The sequence below is a fragment of the Nesoenas mayeri genome (assembly GCF_963082525.1).
Source record: "Nesoenas mayeri genome assembly, chromosome: 3".
Taxonomy (NCBI): domain Eukaryota; kingdom Metazoa; phylum Chordata; class Aves; order Columbiformes; family Columbidae; genus Nesoenas; species Nesoenas mayeri.
Genome location: NC_137544.1, coordinates 70,573,755 through 70,592,587, shown reverse-complemented (window position 1 = coordinate 70,592,587; position 18,833 = coordinate 70,573,755). Strand labels below are relative to the sequence as shown.

At 39.2% G+C, this 18,833-nt stretch overlaps 1 protein-coding gene across 3 annotated transcripts in view; it reads right to left on the bottom strand.

Moving 5' to 3' along the window:
* The window catches only part of IGF2R (insulin like growth factor 2 receptor), a gene marked incomplete at its 5' end in the record, with an annotated part of 61,472 nt that overhangs the window by 21,935 nt on the left and 20,704 nt on the right, over nucleotides 1–18,833 (bottom strand). For all 3 annotated transcript variants that reach the window (XR_013921941.1, XM_080341256.1, XM_080341257.1), the window contains 22 exons: nucleotides 160–257; nucleotides 972–1,102; nucleotides 1,513–1,719; nucleotides 3,192–3,279; nucleotides 3,643–3,821; nucleotides 4,487–4,630; nucleotides 5,093–5,260; nucleotides 6,438–6,612; nucleotides 7,241–7,342; nucleotides 8,041–8,142; nucleotides 9,120–9,299; nucleotides 10,837–10,999; nucleotides 11,401–11,516; nucleotides 12,098–12,275; nucleotides 13,458–13,605; nucleotides 14,005–14,136; nucleotides 14,993–15,139; nucleotides 15,504–15,644; nucleotides 15,987–16,151; nucleotides 16,638–16,741; nucleotides 17,577–17,757; nucleotides 17,910–18,072. Coding sequence is in view for 2 of the 3 variants with exons in the window: in XM_080341256.1 (XP_080197382.1) it covers nucleotides 160–257; nucleotides 972–1,102; nucleotides 1,513–1,719; nucleotides 3,192–3,279; nucleotides 3,643–3,821; nucleotides 4,487–4,630; nucleotides 5,093–5,260; nucleotides 6,438–6,612; nucleotides 7,241–7,342; nucleotides 8,041–8,142; nucleotides 9,120–9,299; nucleotides 10,837–10,999; nucleotides 11,401–11,516; nucleotides 12,098–12,275; nucleotides 13,458–13,605; nucleotides 14,005–14,136; nucleotides 14,993–15,139; nucleotides 15,504–15,644; nucleotides 15,987–16,151; nucleotides 16,638–16,741; nucleotides 17,577–17,757; nucleotides 17,910–18,072 (3,212 nt within the window). The remainder of the gene's footprint in view (nucleotides 1–159; nucleotides 258–971; nucleotides 1,103–1,512; nucleotides 1,720–3,191; nucleotides 3,280–3,642; nucleotides 3,822–4,486; nucleotides 4,631–5,092; nucleotides 5,261–6,437; nucleotides 6,613–7,240; nucleotides 7,343–8,040; nucleotides 8,143–9,119; nucleotides 9,300–10,836; nucleotides 11,000–11,400; nucleotides 11,517–12,097; nucleotides 12,276–13,457; nucleotides 13,606–14,004; nucleotides 14,137–14,992; nucleotides 15,140–15,503; nucleotides 15,645–15,986; nucleotides 16,152–16,637; nucleotides 16,742–17,576; nucleotides 17,758–17,909; nucleotides 18,073–18,833) is intronic.

Sequence of the window (18,833 nt, the reverse complement as noted above, 5' to 3'; positions counted from 1 at the left end):
TTAAAGATATATTGCACTGGCATTGAATGCCACATCAGTTGGTTACTGACTCAGTCAAAACTCAATAGCTGAAGCGGCAGTATTCCAGTGAGCTGCAATAAGGCTGTATTTGTTTTTGCCATCATACAGCTCCATTTCAAGTTTGTGGAAAGAACTCACTTGTAGGAGCACTCAGTAGATTTAACAGGTGGGCAAGCATACTGCGTATGCCACTCAAACATGTAGGTGCAATCTGGAGTTTCCTTCAAAAATACAGGCTGAAAGAACAAAATACAAAAGGAATTTACTTTCTCATTTAGTGACACCAAAACTACCTAACTGTCTCATTCTTGCTTCAACAAGATCCAGGAACTTGTATTTACATATCTTAGGAGCCACACTATGCCTTTGCCCTGACCAAAGCAGGGCTTCTCCCAAACCAAGTTTATCCACATGTACTCTTCTGGTATAAAGGGCAGCAGCCATCAGGTGCTTCTGCCTCCTCCGTGAACAAGGGGAAGAACAAAAGTAACTCTAGGCACCATTGTTTTAAAAACACAAAGGGAAGCACAAGTATAGAGAGAGACATAATACTAAAAACAAGTAATCAGCTTATTTTGATCCAGCCATGTAATACCTACTTTTCTCCAGATTCATCCTCCTAGCCTTTATTTCTCAGAAAGAAATGGCTGTTATTTCTGAGAGAACATCTCCTCCCAACATCAGCAAGAGCTTTGCTAATAGCAGGCACCCCTTAAGGGAACAACATGCCCTGACTTTCCTAGGGCATGACAAAGGTACCTTCCATAAATAGGAAACATTCCTCATTTCTATTACCTCACAGTATGTTTCAGTCTCCTGTCTAATCTGTAAATGATTAGGCAGTCCTTGAAGGAAGCTAGATTATGTTCTTTGCCTTACCCTCCTACACATTAAGAAGAAGGTAACCCTGGAAGACAGTACATACAGGAAGTATATGTTTTGAAACTAACCTCAGATGTAGTCTTGTCACAATAGAACAATATGGCAGTTGATCGTTCATATATTTTATGACATTTTTCTCCACTGGTATAATTAATCATTATTAAACCATTTTTGAAAGTCAGTTTTTCTGTAACCAAGCCTAGAAGCAAAGAGTTAAGAAAAGTAAACAGCTAATCCAGTAAATACACATGATTGCAGTAACTCTTCTGGCAACAGGGATACATAAGACAGAAATAACATGCACAATATTTCGTGCATCAATATATGCACAAAATATTGATAGAAAGATCTCAACCTTCCTCTAAAACTTGTGGCCTAGTTACTGAATATGTACTACTCCACTACAGCAGGCTCAAGCCCATTCCTAATTGTGTGTCAAGGTAACTACATACATGATATTTTATCTGCACACAAAGCAAAAGCAGTACATCTTAAGAGATAAAACACCCTACAATATCAGCCAGAACCGCTGTTGTGTCACACAGTTGCTTCAATCTCATGCTGATTAATATTCCCATTCTGTAATTTCTTTCCAATCAAGTGGTATACCTGCTACTTTTCTGAAATTACTGTCCATCTTCTTAACTTGACACGATGACACACTGTGAGCCTCTTTTTTGCAAGGTACTGATATTTCTCCACAAACTCTGAAGTAGTAGTCATACTCATCTGTACTCACTTTAATGTCTTTATTGGAAAGTGGCTTCAGGTTATAAACATGACCGTACCTTGGATCTTTCACTTTGCAATCCTCTCCTTTAAAGAGAAGTTAAGAATTTAAAATACAATTTAATATCTATAAGCCATGCCAAATACACTCACAACAATTAAGGCTTACTGGAACAAAAGAGCCCACAAAAATTAGTACCTGGCACTTCAGAGCAGTAACACTGAAGAACCATTGTAGTCCAGCTAAGCAGCTTGTTTTGGGAAGTCACCAATATCTAGAACTATGCAACTAAGCTACAAACAGAACATTAATTTTATAACTGTCATTAAAGCAAGATGCAGAAGTCACACTGTAGTTTAAAATATACCTCAAAATGGCCTCACAGGTTCTTCCCTCAGCCATGCTGAAAGTTAAATACAGAACAAGACACCAAGTCCAGCACATGCTTAATTATCTGGAAAGAACAGCGAGGTCACAAGGCCAAAGCAAAAGTTGTCCTAGAGGTCAATCTTGCGTCATCTTTTAACAGCTATGAAGTTTGCCAAGTTAGGAAATGATCATAGAAAGCATTAGCTACAGCTTATGGGTCTACCAAGATGCATACAGAAAAGGTTTGGGAAAATTCTAGTTTCAGGAGTCTAATCAGCTGATATGCATCAGTAACTTAGCTGCTGATTGAGTCCTCTCTTATAAACTGACCCTTGGCTCAATATTCTGAAGTTTTAAAAAAAAACTATCAGATTGTATCCCATTATTATTATGCTCTCCTCAACCATCCAACAAGTTGGTACCAAGTTAAAAACATCATTTTCTCTCCCTTCAAAAGCACAACTCTTGTCACCAGTGACCTTCACAGTAACTGTGTGCAACAGAGCAACAGCCTGTAAACATTCCTCTTATGCCACACAAGATCACTGGTGGTTTCAATAACATCTAGGACTCTTGCAACAGATCCTTTACAGGAAGTCTGGATGTTTTGCAAGGCATTATCTACAAGTTGCAAAACAAAGCCTGCAAGGGCAGAAAAGATACCTGCACATTCAACTTCCCATCTAAGAGTCAACTGAGTACTTGAATTAGAACCTGTGATTCCTTCCTGCATGCCCTGAAGTGAACTGTAAAATCCTGATACTGTTCCCGCTGGTTCCTCCACCATTGTCTACCAAGGGTCAAGCTTACACTGTAGCTTCCAGACATCAGTGTGGGAACAAGGAATGACTTGCCAGGCAGAGGATCAACTGTGTTCTCATGAAACCAGATTTTTTTTTAAGATTTACATGACACTAGGAAGTCTACCTGTGATTTAGCAAGGTAGTACTATAAAGTAATAGTTCCATCTCTGAATTATCTACTTTCCCTAGACAGGGAAGTACGTTTGCCTGTCAACCTAAGATGTACTTTTAATGTTAGATATGATTCTTAGTTGGCTTAAAGATCAGAAGAAAAATCCCTCCACATGCCAACACCTTTACAGAAAGATTCACAGGGCAAGAAACAAACAGCTTCACTTCTTACACAGATTTGTTTGATATTTTAAAGCTTAAATAACTACATTTACCTTCTGCTTTGTGAACAGGGCACGCTGCCAAGGTTCTCCAAACAAAAACGAACTCACAGTCATCTTCTTGCTCAAACACCGGTGATCCCTACAGAAAAGAGCTATGTGAAGGAGGTTTACTAACAATTACTCTGCAAGTCTCAAAACATATATGCAGAATGCATTTTTTTTTTTTGTAGTTGCACAGTTCAAGATTTCTATAATCAAATTTCAGTACTCATTTTCAAAGAGCTTCTTTTAGTGGCTCACAGGATTTCATGATAGAGTTCACTGTAGTATTCTACAGGTTCAGGAAAGCAGTTGTAAGGAGGGACAAGGGAAAAGCCTGTACATAAGATATCACTTCTTAGAACTAGCTTCTCCATTCCAAGAGGCATAAACGCTGTCTTTTTTGTTACAATAAGTTCAAGCTCTAAAATCCTCATTAATAGCAACTGGCACAGAAAATTACCATTGTTTGATCACACTGGAAGATTATACGTGTTGAATAATGCTTCTTGTCTTTGCATGTGTCACCATTCAAGTAAATAATGCTTAATGACCCATCAGTAGCAGCCTGTGGGCTTATCTGAATGACTCCAAGGTTATTGCTTTTATCAGTGTATTTCACACAAGATCCTATGGCACCACCTACAGGAAAAAGAAAAAGCTTGTATTTTAGTTGAAGGCTTTGACAATCAGAGTTAACTTGTAAAATAACATACTGGAGTAACTTTAAGAGAGCTTTGAGCATTAAAGCAGACTGTCTCAGAATCCTGAAGCAGAACACAACAGAAGTGTTTTCATAGAGACATTGTGTGCCTAAAGCCTTTTAAGAACAGAACAAGTTACTCTCCTGCATTCACTGAAATATTTAAAACTGCATTAGGTCATCTGCTCCCACAGACTGATAGAAGACTACAGCAACAGTTTAAATAAATCAAGCTGGCTAAAAGCGCAGTGAGACATGGCATAAGCTTCTCATTCCAGCTTCAGTTAGGAGGCTTCAACATTTAACTTTCCCTCCTTCCTTAAAAAAAAAAAAAAAGAAAAGAAAGAAAAAAAAGCAGCATACTAGCAAATACTGCCCTAATGCATTTTTCTGAAATGCATTTTTCCAAAATGCATTCCCACACATCCCAACGCAAGAGTCCTGATGAGCACTAAGTTTGCTCTCAATTTGAGGAACTCTTTTTATTATACCCTTGACACACCTCACTCATGTCTATGCAAGTTCAGTGACTGACCAGGCATATAGGCATATAAGGTCTTGCATCAGAAGGCATAAGTTAAGAAATGCTTGCCACTTGGCTTACCAGGGCATCCAGGCACATAGGGCAAAGGCTTGCACACATTCAAGAAAAATGTTCGCTTCTTTGCTTCCTTTGAAGTGTCTATAGCAACCCATGGTTCACCTTCTTTGCTCAAGTCACTTAGGTCATACTCATTGCCAGCAGCATCTGAAAGAGATGTGGTACATGCAGTAAGCTGAAAGATGATCTATTACATACTTGCAGCAGCAGTGGGTTTGAAATCACACATAATTCGAAGTAATTTTCAGAATCACATCAGATAGTCATTGAGAGAAGGTGCTGTTGTCATAAAATGTAACTGCACCAAATGTAAAACAGAGTTCCCTGGGCAGTTACTTCCCACAAGTAACTACTCCACAATTCACAGGCATATTTTTCCAGAGCCCAATACTAAATTGACCCATTTTCTTCAGAGTTGGGCTGAAGCAGCACCCAGTCATGGTAAGGATTAAAGGTTTTCACAGCCATTATCAGCTCTCTTAAGTTTACCACTGTGATCCACATTAGCTTCTTGCCTGTCTTTGTAAGGTAGGTCTGCTTCAAACAAATTACATGCTCTCCTCCTCCAAGATTTGTTGGACTGAGCCCACCCAAAGTCCAGGTACTTACCTGTAACCTGGCAGTCTACAGGAGCAGGAGCACAGGCTAGAGCTGTGTGAAACTCAAAAAAAGTATCATGGATGTTCAACGCACTGTTTATCTCTTCACGCACAAACTTAAGCTCTCCAGGATATGAATCATTACAGATGAAAGTCACGGTGAACGTGTCTGATGTTCCTGCAAAACAAACACTTATCTGCTGCTGGTTCACTCAGGAATATTAAAAGTTCAAGCTAACACTTGACTTCAAAATTTTCTAACAGTTTCTTGTTACTAACTGCTTCAAGAAAAACACTACCTTATTTTTTGTTTCGTTGGTTGGTTTTGTTTGAGGTTGGTGGTTGTTGAGGTTTCGTGGGTATCTCCTGGTCTTTTTTGTTTGTTTGTTGTTTGGTTGGTTTTTGTTTGTTTTATTTTAGCTGCAAATACACAAGCCTTCTTTAGACACCTCACTGAACTGCCTAGCAGCCACAACTGCCCCTCCAAATGGGAGATCCAAATGCCTTGACACATTTCAAGAGCACAGTTACCTTCATTGACCTGTGCTTCCTAGGTCTTTGACATGATACATTTGAAAAAACAGAAAACTTATAAAACACCAAGACCGCTGTACCAGCAACCTGTAAATTACATCACACATAGCAAAGTTTTGGGTTCAGGGGTTTTGTTCACTTCTAAGAAGTTCAGCATAATGATTGCACTGATACTATTTAAACAGCATATGTTAAGTCCTCTTTAGTTCTCCTTTCCACAGCCCACAAGAAACGGTAGAATTATGGAGAGTAGTATTTGTCAGTGTATCTAGTGTTATCAAAATGGTAGAAGCTCTCAAAGCAAAATACAGGAGAGTTGTTGCCCATTGTATATTAGGTACAAAAAAGGTCACAACTGGGAAAATAAGATGTATCACCATAGCAGCCAAAACCCCATTTTCCTAAAAAACTTTTGTTGTTAAAATATAAACAACTTTAGAGCATTATTCATGAAACTGCTTAAAAGTAATGACCGGACATAGAGAGCCAGAGTTCATTTTGCTTGTTTTCCCAATTTAACTATCAATTTCTTCATGTAAGGAAAAATATTTTTCATCTACTCAGTAAGGAAAAAAATCCTGTACTGTATTTGGTCTTTTTCCAGAAGTTTTCAAATGCATTTGTATTACCGAAAACTGAGCCACCAGCATTCTGCATGATCTGATTTCTCCCTAAAATTTCCATATGAACTAGCTTATTTAAGTGACTAAACATCAAGACCTGTAGGTTTTAGTACATGAACAAAGGGAGGAATTAAGACTATTCACAGAAAGTTTGTACAATATCAGAATCCATTGCCACTGCATATTTCCTGAACTCACCTGATTCCACATGAAGAGGACCTCTGTAGGTAAGAGTCAGAAACCCTTCACCAGAAAGATACAGCGTTTTGTCCAATTCTACTATCCTCACTGATGTCAGATTTTCTGCTTCACAGCCAGCAGCTATTTTGCCATTGACATTACCACACATCGGCATGGGTCCACAAATGTTTAGCTAGAAGTTTTGAAAACATGTGAGTGTACACTGTATTAACCGTATCATAAAAATGAGGTCCACAGAACCATTTCTACATCAGTAGAACTCAGTTGTCATGAACTATTTCAAACAGCATGATATGTCTGTCATTTCTAGATTGCAAGACAACCAACTATAATACTGGAACAATATCCTCAATCTTCAGTTTACAGGGTCCACAAATTCTCCCCACTAGAAGTACAGGATGTAGTTTAGCAAGTTTATTCTTAAACTAAAAACCACTACAGTAGTATCTGTGGACAGCCTAGGACAACTGATACATGCAGATCGCATTAAGGCTTCCACTGTCCATTTCTTCAGTATCAGCAAATAAACTGGTATTATGCAAAAAAATCCATAACTGGACAAACATGCACAGCCTCAAAAGTGCAGCTACCTTATGTTTGCTAAGAACCAGAAGTTTGGCGCTTTTAAGACCATCAGAGATGAATCAAGTTATCTTTCATTCTTTCCCTCAAGCACAGTACTTCCCTGTCAACTCAAATTTCATGAAAGGACTGAGTCAAACCTCCACTTGCTCACTAAAACTGGAAAAAATGCAACAACAGCATCTATAAGCAAGAAGCCGTATAGTCAGAATCCTTACCAAGAATTTCTTCCCAATGCCAGAAGCCATATAGCCTTTTTCAGAAGCTAATGGCTGCAGATTGAACAGAAAGCCAGTGTTTGGATCTCGCACAGAACAGGACTGGAAAAAAAAAGTATTACAACAGTATTATTTTCTCCTTCTGCATTTCTTCTGCTTAAGTTTTATCTCTTAATTTGTTTAAAGAGCCAAAGTAGTGAATTACATACATTCCTAGCCTGCATATCAATCAGAAACTTAATTTGGGCAACCCAAATACAGCTCTTGCGGTAGCAACACTTCATTCACTTCTTTTGCGTAGTTGTCCATTGACATCAGCCACATATCAACATATCAAAATGCAATTTAACAGATGACATCTATCAAGTTAGCTAAGAGCAAGGAAATTTTAACTGAGGGTTGCTTTCACACTGATGTGCTTGAGACCTGTGAAGTGTAATAGAAGCAACTGAGTAGCTCAGGCTAAAAAAAAAATAAAAAGTGCCTCATTTGATGATCTATGCACAAAGATAGATAACATATATCCTCACATATGAACTCAGTTTTACTAGCAACCTTGTAAGAGAATGAAACAGTGCCACAGCTAGTAAGTTATTCTCTCAAGAGAGCACTTGAATACTTTGGTCAGAAGTTACTCACCTCAGGAACACTTCAAAAAGAAAGCAATACAATATGACAAAGCTCCATCATGATCAACTTCAGACTTCACTGTAATTAGTTTTGTCATTTAAATACAGCGACCAGAAGAGACAGAAAAAAACCCAGTATGTTGAGATTATGAATACAATTATCTCTCTCACCTGAGAATCATCTTTTGTTTCCTTGATTGGACATGCAGCCTCAGTTTCCCATAAGAATGTAGCCACACATTCCTGAATAGCTATAAACCGCGGGCTGCTACTCTGGAAACAGATTGCGGAGAGAAGACCAGAGTAAGTGTAACAGCCAACACCTTGTCATGTTTGAGATTCCACTTCATCAGAAACCGGCAGGTTTTTCTAAGAGACTTAACTACAAATGCACACAATTCCCATCCTGCTTCCCTCTCCTCTTTGAAGGTCACTGTTGAGAACCTTGCCTAGTTAAACACTTAGCATGTCATGAAGCTTTAGCAAAGAACTGAATTGGACATCCAACCATTCCGATCAAATTCAATACTGAATCTAGACTTGCATAACCAGACTTGCTCCAGTCTTAGCTTCAAAAAGTTTTCCGCTATAATAAAAGGTAATAGAAGTATTAATTATATACACTTCATTTCAGTGTTCTCAGACAAAATCAAACAGTTGATAATTGCTCCAAGTCACAGATTTTCACCATACCTCTTGGACTGAAGGTGTCATTTGTGAAGGGAATAAGACCTGCAGATTCACAAACCAGCAAGAACGAATCTAGTCAAGCTTCAGTCTAATGGTCCCCTCAGCCTAAACTTCAGTATGTGCGGTTGTATCAGCAAAAGCTTTATAGATTGAAGAATGTATCTAGAATCAACAAGCTTCAGAAGATGTGGAATCTAAGCCTGCAAGATGCACTTTACAGTATTTTCCCTCCCTTAAGAGGGTCTGCAATGTTTGCATGTATAATTCTTCAGTCTTAAGTCCTCATGTATTTTTCATGCTAATTAGAGTAGTCTGAAATACCACTGTCCACTAAGGCTGTTTCTTTATAACTAGTTCTTGCTTACGATAAAATGCTCAGTCTGAGGCACACACTTCTTTAGCATCTAAATCGGCTTTGTTTTTATATTTCTATTTTAAGTCCTCAAGAAGTCTCCCTTGTCATGCATTTGCTATACACTACACATCTTCATGTAGCTTCACATTAGATGATGGAAAACCTATTATGATGAAGCAACACCTGAAAGATCATTTGTCCTTACAAGAGTGCCCCTGGAACAGATGAAGTGGATGGTGGTGGTGTAAGTAGTTTTCTTTCCATCAGCATCAATGCACACAGAGCCATTTGCATAGGTTAGAAAAATGTGTCCAGGTCTTTCAACTACAAGTTCTTTGCTGGCAACACCAAGGTTACTAATAGAGGTGACTTCAGAGTAAGAAACCTAGAAACAAAGAAAAGCATGTCAGCAATTCTAAAGTCAAGTGAGGAGCTGCAGTCAAAAAGAAAATATCTACCACAATAACCTTGTCTACAGAAGGTTATCTTGAGAGCCTTGAAGATAACAAAGGTGTAGAGATCCCCCTATATTTCGCCCGCATTCTGTACTTAGGTTTCACATATTTAATAGACAAGCTTCACAAGCCCACGTGGTTTGCTTTTTATTTTTAGTACAATAAGGTGCCCATAGTGCACCTTCCTCATCTCACCAGCTACACAGCTTTGGAATTTAGGGAAGTCTGTGCCTCATGCACAATAAGTAGGATTTAATTTGTACAGCCCTTTAAAATACAGCATGTGGAAGCCTCTGGGCATTCTTAGAGTTGATCTTAACAAAGCCTAAAAAGCACTAGCAGAAACTCTGCATCAGAACAACAGTAGTTGCTAGTACCAAGGTCCAAACTAATCCTAACTTCTACAAGATAACTGGTGTTTCCTACTTTTAAGAAACTACAGGGTGATTCAAAGAGATAGACCCAATTTCAAAGCAATAGTGATTTCAAATTTGGTCCACCTTTTGAAACACCCTATATTTTAACTTAGCAACAGCAACAAACAGAATACACCTCCAAAGCAGCTCTGTCCACAAAGACTTTCACCTTTTTTTTAAAAAACTCTGCATTTAGGTTGACCCAAAGTGCTCACTTTTTACTCCAGTGTCTTCAGCAATGAAGTCAATGAAGCCCTAATGTGTCTTCACATGTAAAGTAACCAGCCTTACACAACACTGACTAATGCGAGCATGGGGAACTTGTAATATTTTAGCTCAAGTGCCATGACAGTGCTGTACACTCACACATGCTCTTCAACAGTATGGAGGCAAAGGTGTTCTCTCTGTTTTACAGAAGGAATTAGGGCAGATTCGTGAGCATCTAGTTCAACTTTCCCTACAGCTTTGAGCAGCACTGAAGCCACACCTTGGGCAAAGTGTCTATCCAGCCTATCAGCACAGTCTCATGTTACACTTCAAGAAAACTCAGAAGTAGAAGCCCATAACCACCACCATCCCTTTTTTTTTTCCTCGGCAATTTCTGCCTGATTGTTCCTCAAAGCCAAAGAGAGCTCAGAGGGGTGGGTGCTGAAGAATCTTTAAACACATTTCTTCTACAGATCAACCTAAAACAAGCCAGAAGCAAGACAGAATATCCATGAGAGTAGTCTGTTTCAAAAGCAATGCTGGCAGTCTCTGAGACCACAACAGTTTACAAAGAAGAGATGCACTTTGTCTACCTCTGCAACACAGGACAAAGAATCATGCATGTCAAACGCAACATTGGAACACCTGTAAAAATTCAAGTTTTTGTCTTTGAAGATGTGGACAGGAGGTCTACCACTCTGCAATAATTATGCCAAGATTACAGATCCACGAATACCACAGTATTTTGCACAAAGAAGCCAGAATTCATGTGCCTGTCTTGTACACCGCTTGATCTCACTCGCTTGGCAAACCAGCTCCAAGCTGGGACAGAAAGGCTACTCACCTGATCATGCCGATATTCCATCTGACAGACAGATGCTCGCCGGTCGCATCCTGGGACAGTGAGCAGTGGTCGACAGACGTTTATGTAATATTTCTTGCGCTCACTTGGTCTGGAATTATCCATGGCATACCAGTTTTCACCTCTCTTCTCCGATTTTGCTAAGCTGAGCAGGAAGAGAAAGTTCTACAATAAGACAACTTTCTTCGCAGATTCTGTCTAGCTTTCTCTGTCAGTCTCAAGAAACAGAGCAACCAACCCCTTCCCCTTATATTTAAGTGTTACAATTAAAAAGAATACTTATTGGAATTAGAGTATGGTTGACAAAGTAATATGCTTTTATTAAGCAACACCACCCCAAAAAGTCAACTTATGTCATAGGAGGCAAGTCAGTATATTAGAGGAAAATACTGTCTTTTATTTCAAGATACTTGCAGTTACGATCATTAAAACAGATGAAGTTTCTGATGCTGTCTACATAGGAAACCAACTTCATCCAGTGCTAAACCATCAGCCAGAACACTAAACCAGAACAGCCAAGTTATATTGTATATGTTACCTTCCTACCTTGACAAGTCATATTGATCCATGGTGTTGGGATCAGTCACAACACATTCCAGTGGCATTTCAGGACAAGCATGTTCAGTGTACCACCTGAAGTTGTAGGTATACTTATCTTCTATCTAAAAACCAGCAGAATAGATCAGTGAGGCTTTCCGCACAGAATAGTCTGTGAATCACAGCTACTCCTTTATATGTTAAGCTTGTTTTTATCTTGGTTTTGGGATATATCTTCTCAAATTTATATCTCTAGGTCTGTTTTGTTGTAGATCCTCTCATTTCCTGTTTCAAAAATACTCTTTCCAAAATCATAGAACCGAGCAACTAGAGCAAAGTAACTGCTGTCTGCTGTGTTACAGGATGCATCGCCCTACTACTTGTTATTTCTCAGTCAGGTTTTGTTTGTTTGTTTCTTTTTTTCAGCTAGAAATACAAGATGATCAAAAGCACCAGTAATTACATTGCCCAGAGACTAGAGAAGAATGAAGAACCTGGATCCAAGTGAAGAGCTCACTGTTCAGTGGTTCAGCTCTATGGCTGCAACAAGAGGCTGATATATTAAGAGAAATAACTACTTATCTTAGTCTGCTTTATAGATACTGGATATTTCTGTCCTTGAAGCTGTGTTTGCACTGGCCTAGCAGCAATTATTGTCAGGATTTGCGGATGGAGATCCTTCCCTCCTTCACATAGAACTTCTTACCTGGTATTCAGGCTGACCTATTCCAGCCTGACGGTCACACAGGAAAGTTATAAGGGTAGATCGCTGCGTTTTCTTCTCATTATTGTATGCTGTACCATTTTTGTAGGTCAACTGAATCAGACCATCATAATATGAAAGTTTGGAACTGGGCAATCCAAGACTCCAAACCTGATCCTTACTAGAAAAGAGAAAGTGGGGTTTGAGACTGAGCAGAATGCAAAGTTAATTCTCTCTTAAGTCATCCGCAGTAAGCACACAGGTGAGTTCATAAAAGACACCATAAGACAAACATTAAGACTGATTAGACATAAGCAAGCTAGGATGAATAGAATGCTGCCAAAAAGAAACTTAAAACATGAACAGGTGTCTTTCTTTGAAAAGCAAAGGGAATTGTACCTTGCTTAGATATCTAGATAGCTTTAACACTCTCTTCTCTAGAAGAGTGACAGAAATATCAAGTTCCTGTACTCCAGAGTAGAATTCAAACTGCAGACACCATAATGCTGTGCTCATACTGGTTCCACACAAATACCTAGAAGATCTAGCACTGCTCAACAGCAAGTCTTCTCACTCAGAGAAGAAAACTGCCTGCACCAGCTCTTAACTCAGGACCAGCTTTAGTTCAGGAGCTTTTCTTTACTCTGACTTAACACTGGCTCTAATAGACTGAGTTTGATCACCTTGCTCTGCAGAAGGTTTTCAGTGTCTGCAGTGAACTCTCCTTGGCTAGAAGTTAACTGAGATACAGCCAACTACAGCTGTATGTGCTTGCACTGTACCACATCTCTGGCAACAGTCTGACCCAGAATCTGAACTGTAGAGACTATCTCAGACGTGGTTTGTAAAAGGTAAGACCAACAACGCTGTCAGAGTAGAAGTACATGCAGAGACTGGGCCTGTCCAGCACTTTCAGCAATGGAAATACAGAACACCCTCCAAGCACTGGGCTCCACCTCTGCACAAGGCAGCCACTGCTTATCCTCAGTGCAGCAGTGCTTCTTTAGGTCAGCTCTTGGAAGCCAGCTGACACTGAATCCAGTTTGCGGTTTGGCTTAATAGAACCGCACCAGTTAACCCACAGCTTACAGTCCCTACGGGAAACACAAGGAGGAGCAATGGACACACTCATTCAATCTCAAAAGCTAGCTGTAAGCAAGATTACATGGCTGTGCACTTCACTTGAAACATCTGGCAGCATAATTACTGCACTACCAAATAATAATTTGCATGCAAATTACCTGAATCTGTTGCAGGCAGCACGGTAATTATCTTACATGCAAATTGTTCACTGTTACAAACAGACAACACATCATGCAACAAGAGATCTTCTATTACAGACAAGAGAAGTAGAGTTACTCACCTCTGTGTTACTTGGCACGCTGCTGATTTTGTGTGACACAACTCATCCGGCACACTGCCACAGACATTTATGTAAAACAAGTATTTAGTAGTATTAACTATATAGTGCCCATTTTTCTTGGCCAGAGGTGATAAATCAAAAGAGAACCCTAAACAAGAAGGAATAAACTTCATCAGTTTATTTTTTTCCTGCCATCTCTCATAGATGTTGATTCTACCAGTCATACAGCTAGTTCACCTCCCCCCATATAAGTCTCCTTCCACGTAATTATTGCTCCAGAAACAATCTGGACATACAAAAAGCATGTTTTCTTATAGAGATTTACTAGTTTAAAATATAGATTACACCTATTTTCCTCTACACACACTAGGGGAATATTAAGTTCATGCTGCTCTGACCTTCCATACACATTCTGAAAAGTGCTGTGCTCTAATAGGTGCTTACACTTAGGCTGAACTCACTTTGTTCTTGCGCATCAAAAGGACTCAGAGTTGTGACAAAAGTTCTACCCTCATGACCTTTCAGTTTGCTGAACATAAATACATACCTGCCTGAGGATCAGAGACTTGACAGTTATCCCCTTCAGTTTTAGACAGGACACAGGCAGCAGCAGTGTACCAATCAAACGCGTATGAACAGTCACCCTCAGACATTAGGATTGGAGCACTTTCTAGGTCACCTGGTATCACAAAAGCAAAGTGTTACATGTACAGTCAGGCTGCCAAAAGGAAATTGGAATTTAAGGCTAGGACTACTAACTGCTCCCCAATAGCAGACCAAGATTAACTGTTAAAGTACCTCTCCCCTGCAAATGAGGAGTAAACAGAACCACAGGTTCTTTGTATCCTCTTCCCCACAAGTTTAGCCCAGAACTAAAGATGCACTGCTAAGTCTGTTCCTGAGTACTACCACACTCTTCAAAAATTGTTTGCTTTGGTACACAAAGCAACAGCTTTATTAGGATCAGGTTATGCACTACTTCCTAACAGCCAGCACACCTGGAGCATTCAGCTTCCTCAGACTGAGGTAGAAGAATACAGGTTTCCCATTTCCCCAGTAGCTGGTTAAACTAGCAGGCTATTACAACAACATTAACAAATTCTGCAAATGCTGCTTCTTTTTGTAAACTGCAAGCAGTGTAGACACAAAATGTATTTATTGGAAGAGAAGGTTCAAGTGTCTAATCTCAGTTCAGAACCTGTCTTTCCCATCAAGACAGTCTAGGGATAGAAAGTGCTTTGTATAGCTTCAAAGTATTTGTGGAGCTTTAAATGCTTAAACATACTTTCATCATGTTTGGAAGCATCTTAGTTCAAGAGACTTTAGAGTCTTTAAAAGAGTACTTGTATAAAAGGCGAACAGAGCTAGATACCTGCAATTACACTTATCATCTAATAAAACAACCCACAATGCTTCAGCTTTTGCACAGAAGGAGATAAAAGACAAAGGCACATGCTAATATTTAGCAGTCATGCCTGGACATATTAAACTCCAGTTTTTAACTGGATCAGAGAACAGGGTATGGATATTCTCACCTGGTCTGCATATGAGAGTGATGACAGTTTTGATTCTTTTGTTAACACCACAGCTGTCTCCATTTGAATAAGTAAGTTGAATATTTTCTCCAACCTTCTTAGGAGAAGATACAAATGTTCCAAGATTCTGACTCCTGTTTTGCTTATCTGTAAAGACAGTAAATAAATCACTTTTGTTTCCCCAGAAAGAAGTGAAGTTCACACTAATAAGATAATATTAACTAGCCAAATGGAAAGTCTTAAGAAAGCATACCATTTGGAGCTTGTTTTCACCTCAACAAAACCATGCTACAAACCCTGGAGTTCTTTAGTTAAAAAAGGCAACTTGCATCATTCTTCTAATGTCTTTGGGAACACTTGATAAACATGCTCCTAACTTCTGTTTCCTCAAATAACTGATGGCACCCTAGGCAGCCAAACCCATTTGCAGAAGAAGTGCCAAGCCTTAAAAAAACCCTAAAAAAAACACATAAAAAAAAGCACCCCCACACACAACACCAAAACTACTCACCTACAGAACAAATAGCAGCATCATCTGGGCAGCTGGAAGCTCCTCCTCTCTTCAACACTTTATGGCAGACATTGATGTAATAATGCTTCCTCCCTGCCTCTGAAAAGCTACTGTCCACAGCTTCCCAGTTCTGGGCTGACTCTGAAATACACGGGGTTATTAGGAACAAGTCATCCAGTTTAATTGTTCTAGCATCTCCATGTCAAAATGGCTTTTTTATCACAAAAAACAACCCATGTTTAAAATAACTTAAGATGACAGCAAGCAAGGCGGTCACAGATACAGCTACTTTCATACGACACTCACTCCTTTTGGGATGAGAGAAGCAAACCCCAGAAATTCACAGAAAAGCAAAAGCTGATTAATCACAGAATCGTTTTGCTTGGAAAAAGACCTCTTAAGATGTTCAGCTAAAAAACTGCATTAGAGATGATACGTAAACTCAGGACAAAAGTAACGGAAAGCTAGTTGTCATTGCCATACCTGAAATGCGGGTCAGAGGTGACAAGTCATAGTGTTTTCTCTTATCAGCAGCTCTGCAGAGGAGATCTTCTTTTTCTTTAACACATGCGTATTTTGTATCCCAAGTGAAAAAATAGGTGCAGTCCACTTCACCCGTAAACACTGGAGCTCCTCTGCCATCATTGCCTTAACAACGAAGATGGATAAACAGATGTTAGGTTGCCAGTGGAGAGGGGGAGAAAAGCAAGGAGACTTGAGGACCACTAATGAGCAAGGAAAATAAAAATCCTTTTGCTGCACAGGACCTGCATTTGTGGTTTGTTTGTGGGTTTGTTTGTTTGTGGGTTTTGTGTAGTTTGGGGTTCTGGCTCTGTTTGGTTTGGTTTTTGTTGGGCCTTGTTTGGTTGGTGGTTTTGGTTTTGTTTTTTCCTGTTGGCTAGGAAATGAGGCTCTTTTATATCTCAATATTCTTGATCAATGTAAATTTAGAATCTCAGTGCCACTACACAGCACAAAACAATTCTGGCAGCCATGGAAATTAGTACTGACTCTACCAATATTAATTCCTTGTGTTAGCTCTAGCTCAAAACATGCATTCCTTTGAACATAAGGTCTACTAGCAAGCACAGAAATCAAACCCCAAGCAGAGTCATCACAGTTTGTTAAACTCACCTGCTGTTTTGTTGCACTCAAAGTTTATGACAGTCATTCTCTGAAAGCCAGAACTACATGCATCCCCATTCGGATAAATTAAAGTGAGATCCCCGTCAGAGTATCTGAGTAAAAAGTCAGTTTTAGATAGAAACATGGGATCAGACACAATCACACAGTGTTCTTCATGTAACAGAAGCCATACTCTTGTTTGTTTATTGTCTCAAAGGGAAAACAAATGCTTGTTCAACATTAATACTGATGTCTCTACTGCAACAAAGGCTTGCATCCGCTGATATTTTTTTTGTTACTTTTCATGAGTTTGTATAAAGAATGTTCTAAAAGCTATTCCAGCTGTGGTGGAATATCTCTTCCTATTAGTTTATTGCATGGTGGAGGAAGTCATACTTCCTGGAAGATCACTCTGACAAGCCTGTCATGTGCTTACAAACAGAATAGAAGATTAGATCTAGGTGAATAATGTCAGCTTTGCAATCTCATGCAAATTGTCTCCATATGCCATTTGGGAATCCTGAATTTAAAAAAAAAAATAAATAAAAATCACTAAATCCCAGACCTCACCAGTCTTGGATATGATTGATGCATGCTTTTGCAAAGGAAGCAGACATGATCTCTCCTTGAGAACAGCTCCTAAAACATCTGTTCCTGCTACCACTTTACATGCAAAACTCGAGGGCAAGAGGCAGCAGAGCACAATCTGCAATTCTGACAATAATATCAGTGAAAGTTTATTCCCTGTCTAGGCAATGGCCTCTACCAATCTCATCTGCTCCTTCATTCACTAATGCTATCCTTGTATACTGTTAGTTTTTCTACAAAGAACTGAGTAAAAATACTTGCATTTTGTATCAAATATTGCTTAAGTGACAAAAAAGGGCAACAAAGCAAGAAACAAAGATCAATTAGACACATCAGCAGGGCTAAAGAGCCTTTACACACCTTAGGGTTTGGTTCTCAAATCTTCCTGCCACTTTTTGCTGGTTATTTGAAGATTTTACTTGGCAAGATGAAGTGTATCCTGTATCATCCTTGCAGTTACCTGCAGTGGTTTTCCCACATATATTCAAGTAATAGTAATACTCCTCTTTGTCATCCTTGGCTAAGTATGGCGTGACATAATCTGGATGCATAACAAAAGGAAAAGTGTTCTAACACACAGCAGAACAGATGTAAAAATCCAGATAAATACAGAGAATATTTTTCCTGTCTCCAAACATGGAACTGGAAAACTGGCCGGTAACGCTACATACAAAAGCAAAATAGTGAGCTTACCTGGCAATTGGGTAAGTGGTCTTAAATCAATGGAGATATCATGTTGCTCACTAGTCAGAAGACAGTTCTTACTCTCCAGGTAATCCCTGTGACAGGCATACTCAGTAACCCACTCAATTTCATATCGGCAATTTGTTTTTGCTGTGAGTTTGGGACCTGCACTCTGATACAGAAGTGAACAGAATTTAAATTACAAGTAGACACTTATTTGAAATATGATATTTAAAGCAACAATATCACACTCATTGAGGGTGAGTAACGACTAACTTCACCTGTAAAGTACTTAAGAGGGTCAAACATTGTTTCTTGTCTCTCAGAAGTAGGTGTTGAGAAGAAATAAAACAGCTTTTCTTAACCACCTGGCAAACTATTAGAAGCCTAAATAGATGTAAAGTATCAGGCATTAGCAGAAGGACAGCTGAAATAACAGTACTTTAAAAAGCACTTTTCCTTAACGTGATGAGATATGTGAACCCAAACTGCTAAGCAGAGCTTGAATTCTGTTTGCAGCAGAGGAATACTCAAAGAGGGGAGCAGAGATCAAGTGTTCTCTGAAGGCAAAGCATTCTCTTCAGACGAGTGTTTTAGCAACCTTGAGTCCCTCAGATTAAATCAAGACTGAAAGACATTCGAGAATTGCTCAGCCAACACTTCTGTCAGATGTGTTTTCTGTAGTGAAACATTTTCATATCTCTAGGAGAAGAGGTAGTTGTGGTTTTGCACACTTCAAGGTAAAATATTTAGAAATTCACTTTGTTTCGTAACTCTGTATTTCTGCCACCCACTACAACAACAGGCAGATACACAAGTAAGTATCAGATAAATTATAGGCATAAGTAACATTAGCAATACTACTCATACTACAAGCGTGCATGACTGCTATGAGGAAGTACAAAGCAACAGCAGAGAAAGGCCTATGGTTTG